This window comes from Chiloscyllium plagiosum, unplaced genomic scaffold (assembly GCF_037043375.1).
Source record: "Chiloscyllium plagiosum isolate Xiang-an unplaced genomic scaffold, Cpla_swu_hap1 HiC_scaffold_6, whole genome shotgun sequence".
NCBI lineage: Eukaryota > Metazoa > Chordata > Chondrichthyes > Orectolobiformes > Hemiscylliidae > Chiloscyllium > Chiloscyllium plagiosum.
In genome coordinates this window covers 48,869,107-48,888,403 of record NW_028270144.1, presented here as the reverse complement: position 1 = coordinate 48,888,403, position 19,297 = coordinate 48,869,107, and the positions used below count along the sequence as shown (strand labels likewise).

General features: G+C 42.1%; 1 protein-coding gene across 9 annotated transcripts in view; it reads left to right on the top strand.

The window, feature by feature from the left end:
- Positions 1 to 19,297, top strand: part of bcl9 (BCL9 transcription coactivator) — a 253,860-nt gene that overhangs the window by 134,913 nt on the left and 99,650 nt on the right. For 8 of the 9 annotated variants that reach the window (XM_087987985.1, XM_087987989.1, XM_043691452.2 and 5 more), the window contains one exon: positions 7,249 to 7,571. In XM_087987985.1, coding sequence (XP_087844111.1) covers positions 7,249 to 7,571 — 323 coding nt within the window. Of the gene's footprint in view, positions 1 to 7,248; positions 7,572 to 19,297 lie in introns of those variants that run through there. The other variant, XM_043691454.2, reaches the window with a different exon arrangement.

Genomic DNA, 19,297 nt, shown 5'->3' with positions numbered 1-19,297 from the left:
CCAGTTTTGGAATTTCCAGTTTGTAGTTTCTAGCCTCCTCCTCTTTACCACGAATGTGTAACCCCCTTACACGTCCATCCCCCACCAGGATCGTCTCAGGGCTCTCTGCTTCTTCCTGGAACAAAGGCCTAAAACCATCCCCACCCACTGCCATCCTCTGCCTGGCTGAGATCATCCTTGCCCTGAATAGCTTCTCCTTTAACTCCTCTCAGTGTCTTCAGGTCAGAGAGATGGTCATGGGTACCCACATGGGCCCTAGTTATGCCTGTTTCTTCATAACCACAACTCTTTCTCCAATATATTGAGGATATCATTGGAGCTGCTTCCCTCTCTCATCTGGAATTGGAAAAGTTTATTGATTTTGCTTCCAATTTCCACCAGGTCATCACTTTCATCTGGTCTATCTCTGACTCCTCCCTTCCCTTCCTCAACATCTCTGTTTCTATTTCTGGAGATAAACTGGACACTAATGTCCACTATTAACCCACCGACTCCCACAGCTACCTGTACTATAAATCCTCACACTCTGCATCCTGTAAAGACTCTATTCCATTCTCCCAGTTCCTCCATCTCCATCACATATGTTCCGATGAGGCCAACTTCGACAAGGGAGCTTCCAAAATATCCATCTTCTTCCTCAACTGAGGATTCCCCAGCGCAGTTTTTGACAGGGCCCTCAACCAGGTCCAACCCATCTCCTGCACTTCCACCTTCACCCCCCTTTTACCTCCCGCAACAGTGATTGGATCATCCTTGTCCTTAACTACCATTCCATCAGCATCCACATCCAGAGGATCATCAGGTACCATTTCCACCACCTCGTGCGAGATGCCCTTCCCTTATCCACCATCTGCAGGGACCGTTTCCTCCAGGACACCCTGGTCCACTCTTCCTTCACTCCCAACACCAACCCACAGTACCACGGCACCTTCCCTTGCAACTGCCAAAGGTGTAACATCTGGCCATTCATCTCTTCTCTCCTCAGTATCCAAGGGCCCAAACATACCTTCCAACACTTTACCTGTACTTCACACAGTCTGGTTTACCACATTCACTGCTCATAATGTGGTCACCTTCTCGTTGGAGAAGCAAAGCATAGAATAGGTGACCACTTCACAGAACACCCACTTTCTGCCTGCAAAGAAATCCTGAGCTTCCAGTTGCCTGCCACTTTAGCGCACCACCCTGTTACCTGGCCAACGTCGCGGCCTCAGGCTTGCCGTATTTTTCCAGTGAAGTTCAGTGTAAGCTGGAAAAACAACACATCATTTTCCACTTGAGGACCCTGCAGCCCTCCAGACTCAATATCGAGGTCAATAATTTTAGAGCATGACTTTTCCCATGTCCCAGCCCCCAACCCCACATTACACACTACCTATTGTTAGCCACTAACAGTCTCCATTAACAGCTATCACTCTCCTAGCCAGATTGTTGTCCACTCCTTAAAGTATGTCCAACAGTTCTCCTCTCTCTTTGAGCTCACCTATCATTTACTCTATGCCCCCTCTCCCCACCCTATCTTCTGCATATAAATCAACATTTTCCTAACTACCATCAGTTCTGAGGAAGGGTCACCTGGACCCGAAATGTTAACTCTGATTTCTCTTCATAGATGCTGCCAGACATGCTGAGCTTTTCCAGCAACTTCAGTTTTTGCTTCTGATTTACAGCATCGGCAGTTCTTTTAATTATTATCTCAGAGTATTTCCTTACTCTCTCGGGGAACATGGGCGTCATTGGCTGGGCTATCATTCATTGTCCATTTCTAGTTACTCTTAAGAAAGTAATGCCAAACTGCCTTCTTGAACTGCTACAGTCTGTGTGCTATAGGTAGACCCACAATGCCTTTAGGGAGGGAGTTCCAGGATTTTGACTCAGTGGCAGTGAAGGAACAGCGATATATTTCCAAGTCAGAATGGTAAGTGGCTTGGAGGGGAACTTACACGTGGTGGTTTTCCCATATATCTGCTGCCATTGCAATTATAGATGGAAGTGATTGTAGGTTTGGAAGGTGCTGCCAAAAGGATCTCTGGTGAATTTCTGCAGAGAAGTTTGTATTTGGTACAGACTGCTGCTACTGATCATCAGTGATCAATATGGGAATGAATGTTTATGGATATGGTGCCATCAAACGTGCTACTGTGTCCTGGATGGTATCAAACTTATTGTATGTTGTTGGAGCTGCACATACCTCGGTAAGGAGAGAGTATTCCATCATAATCCTGACAAGTGGATAATCTTTGGGGAAGCAGGAAAGGAGTTACTCACTGTAGTTTTCCTAGCTTCTGAGGTGCTTTCGTCACCACAGTGTTTACTTGGCGAGACCAGTTCAGTTTCTGGTCAATGGTAACCCCCAAGATGTTGATAGTGGAGAATTCAGCTATGGTAAAACCATTGAATGTCAAGGAGTCCTGGTTGGATTGTTTCTTAATGGAGATGGTGATTGTTGGCATTTGTGTGGTGCAAATATTACTTCCACTTCTCAGCCCAAGCCTGGATATTGCCGGGTCTTGTTGCATTTGGACATGGACTGCTTCAATTTCTGAGCTGTGGAACATTGTGCGACCATCGATGAACATCCCATTTCTGATCTTATAATAGAAGGAAAGTAATTGACAAAGCAGCTGAAAACGTTTGGGCCTAGGACACTACCCAGTGGAGCCCTCACAGAGATGCCCTAGAGCTGAGATGACTGCTCTCTGATAATGACAACCATCTTCTTTTATGCCCCATGTGTCTCCAAACTGCAGAGAGTCTTCTCCCTGTTTCCCATTGACTCCACTTTTGCTGGGGCTGTTTGATGCCACACTTGGTCAAATGCAGGTTTGATGTCAAGTGCTGTCACTCTCACCTCACTTCTGGAATTCAGCTCTTTTGTCCATGTTTGAATCAAGGCTGATGAGGTCAGGAGCTGAGTGACTCTGGTGGAACCAAACTGGGTGTCAGTGATGAGGTTATTGTTGAGCGAGTGCTACATGTTAGCATTATTGATAATACCTTCCATCAGTTTACTGATAGATGAGTGTAGACAGATGGGGCTAGGTTGGGTTTGTCCTGCTTTTTGTGTACAAATCATACCTGGGCAATTTTCCAACATTGTTGGCTAGAAACCAATGTTATAGCTATACTGAAACAACTTGGCCAGGGCTGCGGCTATTTTTTAGTACAGGTCTTCAGTATTCTTGCTAGAATGTTGTCAGCTGATAGCCTTTACATTATTCAACTGATTCTTGCAGTGAATTGAGTTGGCTGAAAGCTGTCATCTGTGTTGCAGAGGACCACTGGAGCAGGCCAAGATGTATCATCTGCTTGACACTTCTGGCTGAAAAATGTAGCAAATGCTTCAGCCTTATATTTTGCAGTGATGAGCTGGGCTGTTCCATCATTGAGGATGGGGATAATTGTGGAGCCTCCTCCTCCAGTGAGTTGTTTGATTATCCACTTTAGAGTAGTTCTGTCTGTCATTTGCTGTTTGGCATGCAAGTAGTCCTGTTTTGTAGCTTCACCAAATTGATACTTCGTTTTTACTATTACCCAGGGCTTCTCCTGGCATGCTGTCCTGCACTGTTCATTGAACCAGGGTTGATCCCCTTACTTGATGGTAACGGAAGTAAGGATGTTGTGTTGGGCCATGAGATTGCAGATTGTATTAGCACATGATTCTGTAGCTGCAGATGGCTCAGAAGTGCCTCACAGGTGCTGATTCTTGAGTTGTTAGACCTTTTTGAAATTTGTCCCACTTCACACAGAGATAGTGCCATACAACATATTGAAAGGTATTATCAACATGAGGATAGGACTTCATCTCCGCAATAACTATGCGTTGGTCAGTCTACTGATACAGTCAAGGACAGACACATTTGCAAATTGGTGATGACGAGGTCAAGAATCTTTTTTCCTCTTGTTAATTTCCTCACTACCTGCCATAAACCTGCTCTAGCAGCTATGTCCTTTAGAACCTGACTAGTTTGATTAATAGTGCTGCTGGTGAGACATTCTTGTTGGTGGGTATTGAAGCCCCCTGCCAGGAATAAATTCTGTGCCCTTGCCACTCTCTGTGCTTTCCCTAAGTGTTGTTCAACATGGAGGAGCACAGTGTCATCAGTTGAGAGAGGGTAGCGTGTGGTAGTCAACAGGAGGTGATCTTGGCTATCTTTGATCAGATGGCGTGAGACTTCATAGTGTCCAGAGTCAATGTTGAGGCCTCCCATAGCAGCTTCCTCTGTGCTGCTACCTCTGCTAGTCCTAAGTTGTGAGACTGGAATAGATTATATGGAGGGACACAACCATTGAAATATTTGAAAACAAGGATGAGAATTTTAAAATCAAATGCTACAATTATATGAGGTGGGGTAAATTAATTCCACTTTTTAAATATCCTTGGTCAGCCACCACAAAGACTTTTTTAAAGCATAGCTGTCATGCTTGACTTAAAATGTAGTGCTGGGCAAAATGAAACAGCCAATTGTAAGGTTTTCTTGAATGGTAAAAAGGAATTTTATTATCTACTAACCTCAAAATGACACATCCAGTTCACACACAAACACAGATTTTAAAAATTAAAAAAAGGACAACATCTAGTAATAAAGCTGCAAAGCGATGTGGATAGGTTGAGTGAGCAAAACTTTGGCAAATGTGTTATAACATGAGAAAATATGATATTACCTATTTTGGTAGAAAGACTGAAAAGAAAGCCTATTATCAAAATGGCGAGAGATTGCAGAGCTCTAGATGCAGCAGGATCTGAGTGTCCTAGTACATGAATCACAAAAGGTTAATATGCAGTTACATCTACAATTTAGGAAAACTAACAGAATGCCATTATTTATTGTGAGGGGAATTGAAAGTAAAATTGGCTTGTCTTGGAGGTTGTCGTTCATTTGAGTGAGATAACTTGTTGTGGGTTTAAACTGAGGGTCACAATTGAGAAGGTAAGTCCTTCATGGCAATCACAGCTGGTAAATAAGTTGAACCCATGCTGTTCAAAACACATCACAATCCAGCTGTGTAACCACCTGAGCTAACTAACCCTCATCAAGAGTTTATACAGAGGGACCGTTTCTGAAAAATTATAAACCGTATTGTTCACCATTCTTTTAGGAAAAATGTAAATGGGAAGTATTTCATGGAAAGTCTACCAGACTAATACCTGGAATGAGAGGAGGCTTGTCTTATCAGGAAAGGTTGATCAGGCTAGGCTTTATATGTAGAGATGAGAAGAGTAAGAGATGAATTAATTGTAACAAATAAGATCCTGAAGGGTCTTGGCAGAATTGATACAGGAATCAAATTTCCTCTTGTGAGAAAATCTAGAACTAGCGGTCATTCATTGATAACAGAGATGAGGAGAAATTGTTTTTCACAGAGATTCATGAGTCTTTGGAACTCTTTTTGTCAAAAGGTGGTGGAAGCCCAGTCTTTTGAAAGTTTTTCAAACAGAAGTAGATTTGTTTTTGCTAAGCTTGGTGTTAAAGGTTTTTGGAGTCAGTCAAGAATGTGGGGTAATTAGATCAGCTGTGAGGGTTTGCAGCATAATATCATCAGATTGATTTTAGAGTTACATGTTAAGGAAAAAGTGCATGACATAGCATTGTATTACTGAGAATTTAGAAAGTTTACTAAGAATTGTTCGAAGCAAAGTTTTCAAGATATTAAGGAGAACATATGAGATAAATGGAGAGAAACTCTTTCCATGAATAATGAAACATCATCTGCCTTTAGCTTTTACACAATCTGCGATGGAGATTATAAACTCAACACACACACAAGTAAGTTTGTGTCTCACCTCCAAACATCAATTGATGCTGAATGAAATGTTAATTATAGAACTTAAATTGATAAATTAGAGTCTATGTGAATACAGATGAAAGGGGCAATGACTATATGGAGAATGGTTGGGCAGTTCACAGAGAGCAGATACAAGTGGTTGTTTCTCAGACTGGAGGGCATTGCTCTCCCTGAAGGGTCTATATTGGGACTGCTGCTGTGTTGTTATATATATCAGTGATCTAGTTGTGGGTATACAAAGGAATATTTCAACATTCACTGATCAGGCCCATTTTCAACCCGCGAATTCTTGGATATTTCAGGCAGAATATGCAATGAGGTGATAGAATCTGGAGTGCAGGATTTGCTTCCTTTTCTTTCCTTCATTGCTACTGCCATAGGCTTTTGAACTCAGTATGATACAGCTTTTTTTTATTTGCTCATGGGACATGGATGTCTGTGGTTAGGTCAGTTTTTATTGCCCATCCTAATTCCCCCAAGGGCAATTAAGAGTCAAGCACATTGCTGTGGTTCTGGATTTACATATGTGCCAGATCAGCTCAGGTGGCAGATTTCCTTCTCTGAAGGACATGAGTGAATCAGATGGGTTTTTACAATAATTGACTATATCTCTTTATTTCCAGACTTCTTTTGAGTTCAAATTTTGCCATCTGCCATAGTGGGATTTGAACCCACATCCATATAATATTAACTTGGGCTCTGGATTACTAATCCAGTGATGTTATCATTAATCAAAGGTTATGTTGCCACCACAAGCTGCTGACAGTCATTAATGTCAATGCTGCCATGATTCAAAGAAAGATTTTGATGCCTTATAGAATTTTCATAAGCTCCTGGATCTTGACCACTTGAGAATTGAGAGAACAGGGCTTGGTTAGACACTTTTCAACCATCGGGATACAGGGGCCAGACTAATTGATTTTTCAGGAATTTTGCCTGAAAGCATGTGGAATGGTATAAAATAGTAACAGGCAAAATATATTTCACATTGGGTAGAAGAATGGAGAGAGCCAATACAAAATAAATCACCTAATTTTGAATAAGATACAGGTACAGAGAAGCCACGAAGTATATTCAAGATCAATTACATACTCTAAATTTAAGATTACTAGGTTTTTGCTCACCAAATGTGAAAATGGGACGTGACTCAAAGGTGAGTTTGTGGGCTTGGTCGCAGTCAACCATGATCTCACTGAATATTGTACAAGTTCAAGGGTTGAAATAGCCTACTCCATTTCCAATGGTGCTACAAAGTATGAAATACAACAGTTGTTATATTGTTGTGTAATCATAAATAACCGCAAAGAGTGACAAGAAGAGTGCCAGAGGGTGAAATTCTTTTGTCCTTCAAAGTTTACATATATCTGAAAGGATATTCTTGAATAAGTAACAACCAGGAGGGTGAAAAAAATCTATTTGCGAGTATGTTTATGTTTTTATTTTTTTTTTCTTTGTTTCTAGTCCAAAAGCCAAGGAGGAGGCCACAGTCCGGTCATCTCCCGTGACATCTCCTTTATGTGCATCACAGCTGGACACCAAATTGTCTAATCAAGCGAAGCAGGGTAGCACCAGCCAGCCACAGGCCTCACCTTGTGATTCATTGATCGTGAGTGGGAACCATGGCTCAAAAGCTGCCATGGGAGGAAATCTGGGACTAAAAAATGGGCAAGGACTGGGGACAAGCAGTGCGATAAAAGGGAAGGGCAAGAGGGAAAGAAGCATGTCTGCTGACTCTTTTGAACAAAGGGATGCTGGCACACCCAACAATGAATCTGAACATAAAGGTATTACTGCAGTTCCTTTCTTGTTCTTTCTTCTGTGAATTGTTGTCCCCTCAAATTTGATTGGTGTTTTCCACAGAATGTATATTTTGTTCAATAATTTTAAACCAATTTGCAGGAGTCCTTAATGATTCAAGTAAAAAGAACTTCTGTCCACAATATTTGCATTGCATAGGATTAAGCAGATTGCATAACCAAAGAAACAGGCCATTCAATTCAACCAGTCAATGTCAACACTCTACTTGAGCCTTTCTCATCTAAATCTATTATTGTAACCTTCAATTCTTTTCTCCTCATATAGTAATCTAGCATCCCCTTAAATGCATTTATGCTACTTTTTTCAATCACTCTCTAATAGCATTTTCCACATTATCACAGTCTATGAGTAATTAAGTGTCTTCTGAATTCCTTGTTGGATTTCTTGGTGACCATCTTATTATTGATGGCCTCCAGTTATGTTTTTCTGCGCAAGAGAAAACAGTCTTTCCATTTCCAATCTATCAAGCCCTTTCAGAATAAAGAGTAACATTTCAAAACTTGCTGGTGATACCAAAGTTGGTGGAGTGGTGAACAGCAAGCCCGATATCAATTGGGTGCAACATGACAAGATGAAGGAAGTGAATGTGCTCAGAAACAAAAATTGGAATTGCTGGAAAATCACAGCAGGTCTGGTAGCTTCTGCAAAGAGAAATCAGAGTTATGTATTGGGTACAGTGACCCTTCTTCAGAACTGATGGTAGCTAGGAAAAAGTTTTTTTTATGCAGAAGATAGGGTGGGGTGAGGGGTTAAGGAGTAAACGATAGGTGAAGATAGAGCCCAAAGAGTTGGACCAACAAAGGAGTGGATAATGGTCAGCCTAGGAGAATGAATGACTTCTAAAGGGGACTATTAGTGGCTAACATTGCGTGGTGGACGACGTGATAACAAGGCCTGATGTGTAAAGTTTGGAGTAAGGAAATGGGAGTATGTGCCTTAGCCCTAAAACTGTTGAACTCAATATTAAGTCCAGAAGGCTATAAAGTTCCAAAGCGGAAAATGAAATGCTGTTCTGGCGCTGAGCTTCGCTGGAGCACTGCACCAAGCCTGAGTCAGAGATGTTGGCCAGGGAACAAGGTAGTATGTTGAAGTGGCAGCCAACCGGAAGCTAATGGGTTTTTTAGGTGTTCTGTGAAGCGAGCACCCAGCCTATGCTTTGTTTCCCTAATGTAGAGGAGACCACATTATGAGCAGTGAAGGCAGTAGACTGGATTGAGTGAAGTGCGTTGCTCCACCTGGAAGGTGTGTTTGGGCCCATAAGTACTGAGGAGGGAGTAAATAAACAGCCAAGTGTTACACCTTTTGCAGTTGCAGGGAAAGATGTCGTAGGGCTATGGAGGTGTATTGGGATCGAAGAAGGAGTGGACCAGGCAATCCCGGAGGGAACTGAATATACTATTGCCAATAGGAAGACAAGTTACGACAGTGAGAGGTTATGGACATTAAACAGATTGGGGAAATCTTTGCAGATAGACTATAATATGAGGAAATGTGAGGTTGTATGCTTTAGCTGGAAGAATAAAGGAGCTACATATTATCTAAATCGATAAAGACTATAGAAGGCAACAGAACAGAAGGCTGGGGAGGAGAGACTTTGAAGCTGGTGAAGTCGATGTTGAGGCTGTTGAGGTGAAATATAAGGTTTAGTTCCTCTAACTTCCATTTGTCTCAGTAACAACAGAGGAAGCTAAGGATGGACATGTCACCGGGGTTTTGAGGGTGGAGGTGGGGGTGTGTTGGGGAGCAGATGCTCTGTGAACCAGTTCCTGACTCTGCGTTTGGTTTCCCAATATAGAGAGGACTACATCAGGAGCAACACATGCAATAGATCAGGTTAGATGATGTGCAGGTCGGATCTGGAAGGGCCTTGGATGGAGGGGAAAGCGAAGGTGTGGGGGTAGGTGTTTCACCTCTTGCGGTTGCAGGGAAAGTTACTGGGTATGGTGGGGAGTGTAGAGTTGACGAGGGAGGCCCAGAATAAGTGGCCCTTGTTGAAAACAGATGGGAGAGGGAAGGAAATATCTTTTTGGTGGTGGGATCTGATTGTAGGTGGTGGAAATGTCGGAGGATGATACAGTGGATTTGGAGGTTGGTGGGGTGGTATTTGAGGACTAAGGAGACTCTATTCTTGTTGGGGGGAGGGGATTTGAGGGCAGAAGTATGGGTGATGGAGGAGATGCAGTCGAGGGCATCCTTAATTACTGAAGAGGTAAAACTGTGGTCCCTAAAATAGGACGGTATCTGGGATGTGCTGGATTGGAACGCCCCTTCCTGGGAGCAGACGCGATGGACGTGGCAGAATTGGGAGTATGGGATAACATTTTTGCAGGAGGGCGGGTGCAGCAACCTAGATTTTATGGAGCAGTTATAATGAGTGACCAGGGCCAATGAGACTTAGAGATGTATTGGCACTGTCATTGATACCGACAAGACATAGTGTAATTAGTGAAGCATATGGGATCTTCGGCTTTGTAAAAAAGGTATGGAGTACAAATCCGGGGAGGTTGTGCTGAATCTTTAGAAAGTTCTGGTTTGGTCATAGCCAGACCATTGAATTTGGTTCTAGTCACCGCACCTGACTGGGGATGAGAAGATGCCGAAGAGATTTCCCAGATGTAGTCAAGGTAGTTGTGGGAGTCAGTGGGCTTGAAATGGATATCAGTGGTGAGTCGGTTTCTGGAGATGGAGACGGAGAGGTCCCGGAAGAGGAAGGACATGTCAGAAATGGTCCAGGTGAATTTGAGGGCAGGGTGGGAGGTTACTTAATGAACTGTTTGAGTTCCTCGCGGGAGCGCAAGGCAGCATTGATGCAGTCATCGATATAGCGGAGGAAGAGGTGAGAGATGGTTCCCGTGCAGTTGCAGAAAAGGGACTATTCCACGAATCCTTCAAGGAGGCAGGTATAGTTTGGGGCCATGCGGGTGCTCAGGGCTACTCCTTTAGTTTAAATGAAATGGGAGGAATCAAATAAAAAATTGTTGAGAGTGAGGACCAGTTCTGCCAAGCGAATGAGAGTGTCAGTGCAAGGGATCTGGCTGGGTCTGTGGGAAAGGCAGAAACAGAGGCCTGCTATGCCCTCCGTGTGGGGGTGCAGGTGTTAAGGACCTGTACATCCATGTGAAGATGAGGTGTTGGCGACCAGGGAATTGAAAATTTTGGAAGAGGTGGAGGGCATGGGTTGTGTCTCAAACAAAGGTCAGGAATTTCTGGACCAAAGGGGAAAGAACAGAGTCAAGGTAGGAGGAGATGAGCTCAGTGGAGCAGGATCAAGAGAAGGCAGAAATGATGGGTCGACCAGGTCAGTCAGGTTTACGCGTTTTGGGTAGAAGATTGAAATGGGCAGTGCAGGGTTGCGGAACTATCATGTTAGAGGCTGTAGATGGAAGATCTCCTGAAGTGATGAAGTTGTTCATGGTCTGGGAGATGATGGCTTAGTGATCAGAAGTGGGGTCATAGTCAAGGGAACGGTAGGAGGAGGTGTCAGACAGAAACTTACAGCCCAACGGCCTCAACATCGACTCTATTAGCTTCAAAGTCCCTTTTCCCGCAGCCTCATCCCAGGTCTAGCCCCACTCCTCCTCTTCTTCCTGACTTGTTCTAACCTGTCCATTTTCCCACTCATCTATCTGCTCCACCTTTCCCACTGACCAACCACAATAATGCCCTAAATGCATCCTCCTACCCTACCTCCAGTCCAACATCCCTCCCTCCATTTACTTGTGGGCTCCCCTCCCCCTGCCCAGTTCTGATAAAGGGTTTAACCTGAAACATTGACCTTTCTGCTCCTCGGATGCTGTCTGACCTACTGTGCTCTTCCAGCTGTACATCTATTGATTCTGATTTCCAGCACCTGCAATTCTTACCGTCTCCTAGTCAAGGAACAGAGGGAGTTGGGAATCCTGAAGCATGAATCCAAGTTCAGCAAGTAATAGGGAAGGCAAATAGAATATTGGCCTTTTTTTTCCAAAGAAAATGGTGTATGAAAGTAGGAAAACCTTGTTAAAACTATGCAAGGCACAAGTCAGATGACAATTGGAATTGTGTGAACAGTTTTGGTCCCCTCATGTAAGGAAGGTTCACTAGGCTGATACCAGGTATAGAGTGACTGTCTTATGAGGAGGGTTTGAGTAGGTAGGGCCTGCAACCATTGGACGATACAAGAATGAGAAGAGGCCTTATTGAAACATAAGATTCTTAGTGACAGAGTAGATGCAGAAAAGTTGCTTCCACTTGCAGGAGAGCCTAGAACCAGAGGGCATAATCTCAGTGTAAGGGATTACCCATTTAAGACAAGATGAAGAGGAATTTATTTTCTTAGAGAATAGTGAATCGATGCAATTCTTAATGTAGAGGTTGGGTCACTAAGTATTTCAAGTCTAAGATGGACAGATTTTTAATCAGTAAGGGAAATGAAGGTTATGGGGAGAAAGATAGGAAAGATCTTGGAGTTGAGAATGATCAGATTAGCCATGGACTTAGTTATGGAACAGACTAGACAGGCTGAATGGTTTACTGGTCTGTTGGACATAGATAGACCAGCAGAGTGGGCAGACAAGTGGCAGATAGAATTTAATACAGAGAAGTGTGAGGTGTTTATTTTAGCAAAAGGGATAAGGAGAAGCAATATAGATTTTATGAATCAGTTATAATGAGTGATCAGGGCCAATGAAACTTAGAGGTTTATTGGCACAGATCATTGATGCTGACAGGACTTAGTGTAATTACTGAAGCATATGGGATTTTGGTCTTTGTAAAAGAGATATGGAGTAGAAAAGCGGGGAGGTTGTGCTGAATCTTTTGGAAATTTTGGTTCAGTCATAACTAGAATATTGAATTTGGTTCTAGTCACCACACCTGACGGAGGATTAGAAGACGCTGAGGAGATTTTCCTGAATGTTTCCAAGAATGAGGGATTTTAGCTCTATGGTTAGGTTGGAGAAGTGGGAGCTGTTCTCTTTGGAGTAAAGGAGATTGAGGGAAGGAGAAAATTAATGCATTTGCTGGACTCAGTACTGAAAACAAAAAGTGCTGGAGATTACAGTGAGTCAGGCAGCATCTATGGAGAGAAAGCAAACTTATGTTTTCAGTCTAGATGACTCTTCATCGGAGATTGAGGGAAGATTTGATAGACATGCAAGATTTAGACAGGTTTATGTAAGGTAGACAAGGAAAAGGTGTAAAACAAATGTGTAAAAACTAGGAGACACAGATATAATCCTTTGGGCAAGAGTGGCAGCAGAGAAATAAGGAAGGAATAGATTATGCAGTGAGTGGTAATGGCCTGGCAGTGGCTACCTACAAGAGTGGTAGAAATGGAGATGATGAATATTGTCAGTGTGGCACTGAAGAGAAATAATCCTATCTTCGTACGGAATAGAACAAAGGAAAGAAGCTGCTACCTTTTACTGGGTGACGAGAGAAACAATAAATACTCGCATTTATATAGTGTCTGTCATAATGAATGATGGCGCAATGAATGTCACAGTTCGTAAAACATTTTTAAAGCGTAATGTAGTAAAGATAGGAGCAAACTCCCATAAACTAAAAATCAAAGGATCTGTTTAGAAGATGTTGATTGAGGGATATATATTGAGCAGGACACTGGCGATAGTTAAGTCTTGTTTTGTTTCTTTGAAATAATGTCCTGGGATCCTTTTGCATTAACCTGACAAGAGAGATGCAACCTTTATGTAAAGTCTCATCCAAAAGATAGTATCACCAACAGTGCAGCACTGCCCTCTGTACAGTACGATAGGGTCAATGCGAACGTTTTTGCATTGAAAGCCTGGAATAGGATTCAAACCCAGAACATTACAGTTCAGATGTAAGAGCACTCCTCACTGAGCCATATTCAGCCAGACAGGATTCTTTTGAGTTACTCTGGGCTTTGAAGATCTGGCTTTGAAATGCATTAACGTAGTGTGGTCCTGTGGTCAACAGTATGGGATGGTTGGATGACAAGCAGCCACGAGAGTACTGGTGGAGTGACTGCTGTCATTTGGATGAATGTTGTCATCCCAAGAGAGCTCAGCAAATTGGTATTCCATGTTGGTCCTTCAATGGAGTGACACCTCAATGACACGGATAATCTGCTGGAGCACAGCTCACTGGACAGCTGTGGGAATTTGGCTGCTGAATTTTGAACACTGAATATAGCTACACTGTGAAACCACTGGCAGAAAGTATGACCTTCATGACCTCAGTCTGAACTTCTATTTTGGCTATGAGATGTTGCTTGACTTCCGATCAGCGCTACAGTGATAACGGTGACTCAACCACAATGCTAGTCATTAGTGCTGCTATATTGTTGAGCGCTACTTCCAAATGCGATGCAATACAAGTTGTCAAGTGGAAGCCAGACATCTCTCTGCTCCTAGGCAGTGCCCTGACAGGCCTATGTTGAACCATTCATCTGTTATTCCTCAACAGTGTTGTTCTTTACATCACCTGATTGAATTACTCATTTCGGACCCTTGTAGCAGATCTCATGAGTGATTCATCCTTCTGTGAATCACAGTCCTGCTGTGAATTGCAGAGTCAAAGCGCTCTAGAAAAAGGCCCTAAACAATGTCCTTTGGCCGATTAAGTCTGTGCCACTCAAAATCAACCACCTAAGTATTTTAATCCTATTTTCCTGCACTTGGCTCACAATTTTATATGCCTTGGCATTGCAAGTGTAAATCAAAATGCTTGTTAAACATTATAAGGTTTTCTGCCTCTACTACATTTACAAGGTAGTGAATTCCAGGTTCTCAGCTCTCTCTGGGTGAAAGGAAATTCCTCATATTCCCTTTAAACTTAGGCGCCCTGGTCATTGATCCTTCCACAAAGGGGAAAGGTTTCTTCCATCTATGCTATGTATGCCCCTCATAATTTGATACAGCTCAATGTCCCTCCCTCAATCTCTTCTGCTCCAAGGAAAACAACTCCAGTATATGCAATCTCTCTTCACAACTAAAACTCTCCATCCTTCATAACTAAAACTCAACATCCTGCTAAATCTCCTCTACAACTTCTTAGCTGGCACCTGAACCATGTTTTCTATCCCTGGCTTGGCTATACTCCCCTCATACCTGGTGACTCATTTACATGTAAATTCTGACAAAAAAAGCAGCTCTAAGCTGCATACAGCAGTGTGTCAGGTAAAGCTTCCTTATCGATGCTGCGTTGTCACTTTCTCTCTCCTTGTGCTGCTGCAGTGGGGTAGGTGATAGATTTCAAGTTTATCCTGCTAATGTTTTAGATGATGGGATTCATTCACAAGCTACTTGGGTCATTATCTTTGATGGGTCCTGGCAGATATGTTGGCTCCACCTAATGGCTTCAGAGTTATCATGTAGAGTAATGCAGGTTCTCAGCCATTTCAAACCCACTGGAATCCGACTTTTTAAAACCCCAGCCAGTGGTTTCCAACCAGTAAATGCATAAAATCATTGCCGAGATAAATGACAATTTCACAACAGTGTCTGAAATCAGAAAATTGAAAAGGGAAAATTTAGGATGAAAGATGGGGTGGTGGGATGGAAGACCAGAGGTTTCCTGCCTCTCCCGACTGTGCCGGAGCTGATACATCTGTTAGCAGGATGAGGGTGAAGTGGGAGTTAAGACTGGACATAGTTAGAAACCCACTGGAATTCTCAATATTTTAGCAATGCCGATACTGTTGGCTTTATTGTAGCCAAACACAAGTACAGGGATCTACTCTGTATTGGTTAGGTGATGCAAACATCTTTGGCCCTGACTAATTCTGTTCAGGTTCCAGTGGATATAGCCACCATAGTATTAATGGTGTTTCACTGTATTTTGATAGTAAGACTGCCATAGGTAAATTTTTAAAAATTCCTGCTCAGGAATGTGGTGTTGTTGGCCAAACCAGAATTTATTGCATTTCCGTAACTGCCCTCAGACCAGGTAAAAATGGCAGCTTCCTTCCCTAAAGGACATTAGTCAACCAGATGGCAATTTGTTTTTCCGGTCATCAGCGACAGTTTCATAGTCATCATTACATTGTTAATTCAAGAGTTTTATTGATTTTGAATTCCACCATCTGCCATGTCAGGTCCCCAGAAAGTTATCTAGGTTTCGAGTGAATGTTGTACAAAACAGCAGAATCTGGATGTCTGGTTGGAATCACTGAAGTGCAGGTGAATGTGAGTTGATACATTTAAATACTGTCAGAACCTGATTGCTAGGAACTGGTGATGAGTTGTGATCCACTGAACAATATGAAAGATTCTGTTACAGTGGGGAAGTAATGTTATTTGAAAATGTATTCATTACCTTGATTAGCTATGGAGGTCATTGAACCTCTTGTGACATAGCTGTCAGGCCAGACATTGGGTATTGACCCCATTAGCCTTCTGCACCAACTCTCTGCTTACAGTTTACTTTGACAGCCTCCTGCTTTCTTCTCCCCTTCTTCCCAGCCCCCACATTCCCATTGTTATTTCAACATGCAAAACTATGGTCTCCAGCTCCACATCTGTAAATCCTGGACCTCTCTCATATTCTAGATGCTTTGATTGTATAATCATTATAATCAATAATAGCTGCAGCTACGTTCCACTGTGTTCAGAGACTGTTATTAGGAGGAACAAGCTGTCTTCTTCACTGTATATCAGTGTGCACTGCTCATCCCCTTGCTGGGTGCTCAGACAGCACCTGCTCAGGCCAGTAGTACAATAACACACCTGAGGAGGTAGCACTACGTTTGCATATTACTTGTGTATTGGGATCACATACAAACCTCTGCAGTTGAGAAAGGTGTTTGATCAATTTTGGGGCAATTTAGTTCAAATCACTCCTTTTGTTGATGCCTATATCTCAATTTCCTGTTATTCTTATTTCAAATGTATCAATCACTGAAATAACTTGTTCAAAGGACAGCATTTTCACAATCTTCAGGTCTGCAAACTTTGATCAGAATTAAATCATAAATGAGAATTATAAGCACAAATCATCTTTGAGTAACTGATTCTTGAGACAGTTTGTAAACCTTCATTTTTGCTAGGCCATGTGTACAGAAATAAGTTTGTTTACTTGTTCCAAAATCAGTACCAACATTTTTACCCATTTGCTGAAATAATACTCATTTATCCGGAGTTTACCTTTTCACTGGTATCTTTATTCCTCATTACAAGGGGAAAGGAAAGCCATGATTGTGTCCCAGCTCAGTGATACAATTGAATCAATTAGCTAGATGTGAAAGTGACTGTTACCCCAAAGAACCCTACATTGCTGTCTCATTAGCAATGATCACTGGTGGCGATATTAAGTTGAGGGTCATCATTCATTAGTCAAGGGATGAGGTTGAGAAGGAAGGTCCTTCACAATGACCTCAGGCAGAAACACCAACCCTCGTTTTGGTGTTTATGATATTTTCTCTGCAAGCCAGCCTTCCAGCCAACTTAGCTAACAATAGGCCAGCAACAATGACAGTCAGGGATACATGCCACCTTCCAATGCATTCTGATTGGAAACCATTTTCTGTCAATAAAATGATCATTCAGGAGTGCAAGAGATTGGCACTGAACATTGAAGTCATGGCACATTATTAGTACTGGGACCCTATAGGCCTCTTTGTCCCCCTCTCCCCCCAGTTGCTGCCCCTGTCTCTCTGATCATAAGGAGACCCCGAGACCCTTATTGTTCATTATATAAAAAGATATGAATTAAAATGTGGGGGAATGTTAATCAAATTTGCAGATGACACCGGGATTGGCAAAGTGCTTAATAGCGAAAAAGATGGTTGTAGGTTACAGGAAGATATAGATGGGTTGGTCAGATGGGCAGAACAGTGGCAGATAGTGTTTAATCCTGATGAGTGCGAGGTGATGCACTTTGGAAGAGGAAACAAGATGACTCAGTATTTAATGAATGATAGGACACTAGATAGCTTACAGGAAAAGATGGATGTTGGGATAATTATTCACAGATCCCTGATGGTCAGCAGAGCACATGAGTAGGCAGTTAAGAAGGCTTATGGGCCACTTGCTTTCATCAGTCATGGCATAGAGTATACGAATAAGGAGGTAATATTGGAGTTGTACAGAATGTTGGTCAGGCTGCAACTGGAGTACTGCGTGCAGTTCTAGTCATCTCATGGCAGGAAGGATGTAATAGCACTGAGGGAGAAGAGGTTCATCAGAATTTTGATTGAGGTGGAGAAATTGAGCTATAGGAAAGACTAGGCAGGTTTGGATTGTTTTCTTTAGAGCAAAAAAGTGCAGGAAATTGGGATTAGCGCACGTTTAGTGGTAGTTTTGTCAGTACAGACTCAATGCACTGAAGGGTCTTTTCTCCACTGTTTGAATCTATGAATTTATGAATGAGCACTGAAATGAAATTTAGCCAGAATACCACGACCAGAAAACCAAGAAACAGCAGAGTGAAAATTTCTTTTGCGTCAGAAGGGCAAGGAAAAATATCCTGATCTCCATTAGGATTCCTGGACACTTCCAAACCTTTCTGCTTCCTCTAAGCAATGTCATCTGTTTGGTGATCACCCCAGCATGTTACATTCAAGCAGGGATCAATCCCTTGAATCCCCACTTGTGTCTAGCTCTTGAGCCAATGCCCACTAGCATAACTTTATTCTTGCTCGTTTCCACTGTAAGATTGTTCTGAGCAATTTGCATGAGACTTACAATGAAAATGACTGAGTCCTCACACTCAACCCCAACAGTCCCAACTTAATCTTCTCAAGCACCCCAAACCGAGAATTTGGGTGTTTTAAGTGAGTTGAAAACACAAATATGCAGTAGTAAGACTAGTTCATTTATGTATAGGTATACTTAAAACCAACTACAGTTCCTCCCCGTTAATCATTCCTCATTCATTATAGTCAGTGTCACAATCCTGATGGGAAGGGTATGCTTGATGTGAAGTCCCACTATTCCACGAGCTATCACAAATGTAAACATGACGGATTAAATCATCATGGTGGTTAATTTGCCTGACTTCAACAGCTATCTCGGACCAAAAAAAACTCTCATGACATTACGTCAATAAACAAAAAAAATCTTACTTATTGTAAACAAACTTATCCTTTAAAAAAAGTGGCAAAGCAGGTTATAAATATTAGAATTCATGCTTATCTATACTCCTTTTAGATCCAAACATATAGATATTCATACATAAATAGGATGGACAAGATAGGCAGCTCTGCAGAAATATATTGGCTAAAAAACAAAAGTAAAATGGAGCAAATTCTTTGGACAAACAGTCTGAACCACAATGATGGAATAAGGTGATCTTACCGTTCTTTTAATTTTTGATGATGATTTCACATTGTTGTTGACTGCCGAAGATCCTGAATCAGTAGCTAGTCAGTTGGACCTAAGTTTTCACTTGAATTGGAATTTCTTTCCAAAATCTTTGGATATTGTTTTTTTCCACTCACAGAGGATGAAGCAGAAAAGACCCTCCCACCCTTTCCAGATTATTTGTTTTCAAAATATCTGAATTGTTGCATAACCTGGCTTGAGAATAATTTCAAACTAATGCTATTCAACATTTTAAGTTAGTTTTCTGATGTGATGATGCAATTCTAATAAACAGCTAAAATTACAGTCTACAAGAGCAGCTTGAAAATTGGTCATTTGAAATGATCTCTCTGCTATTAATGACAATTTTAGCTCTGTTGTGGTAATTTATAAAGGATTAAAGTGGCTGAATAAAGGCATTCTAATGA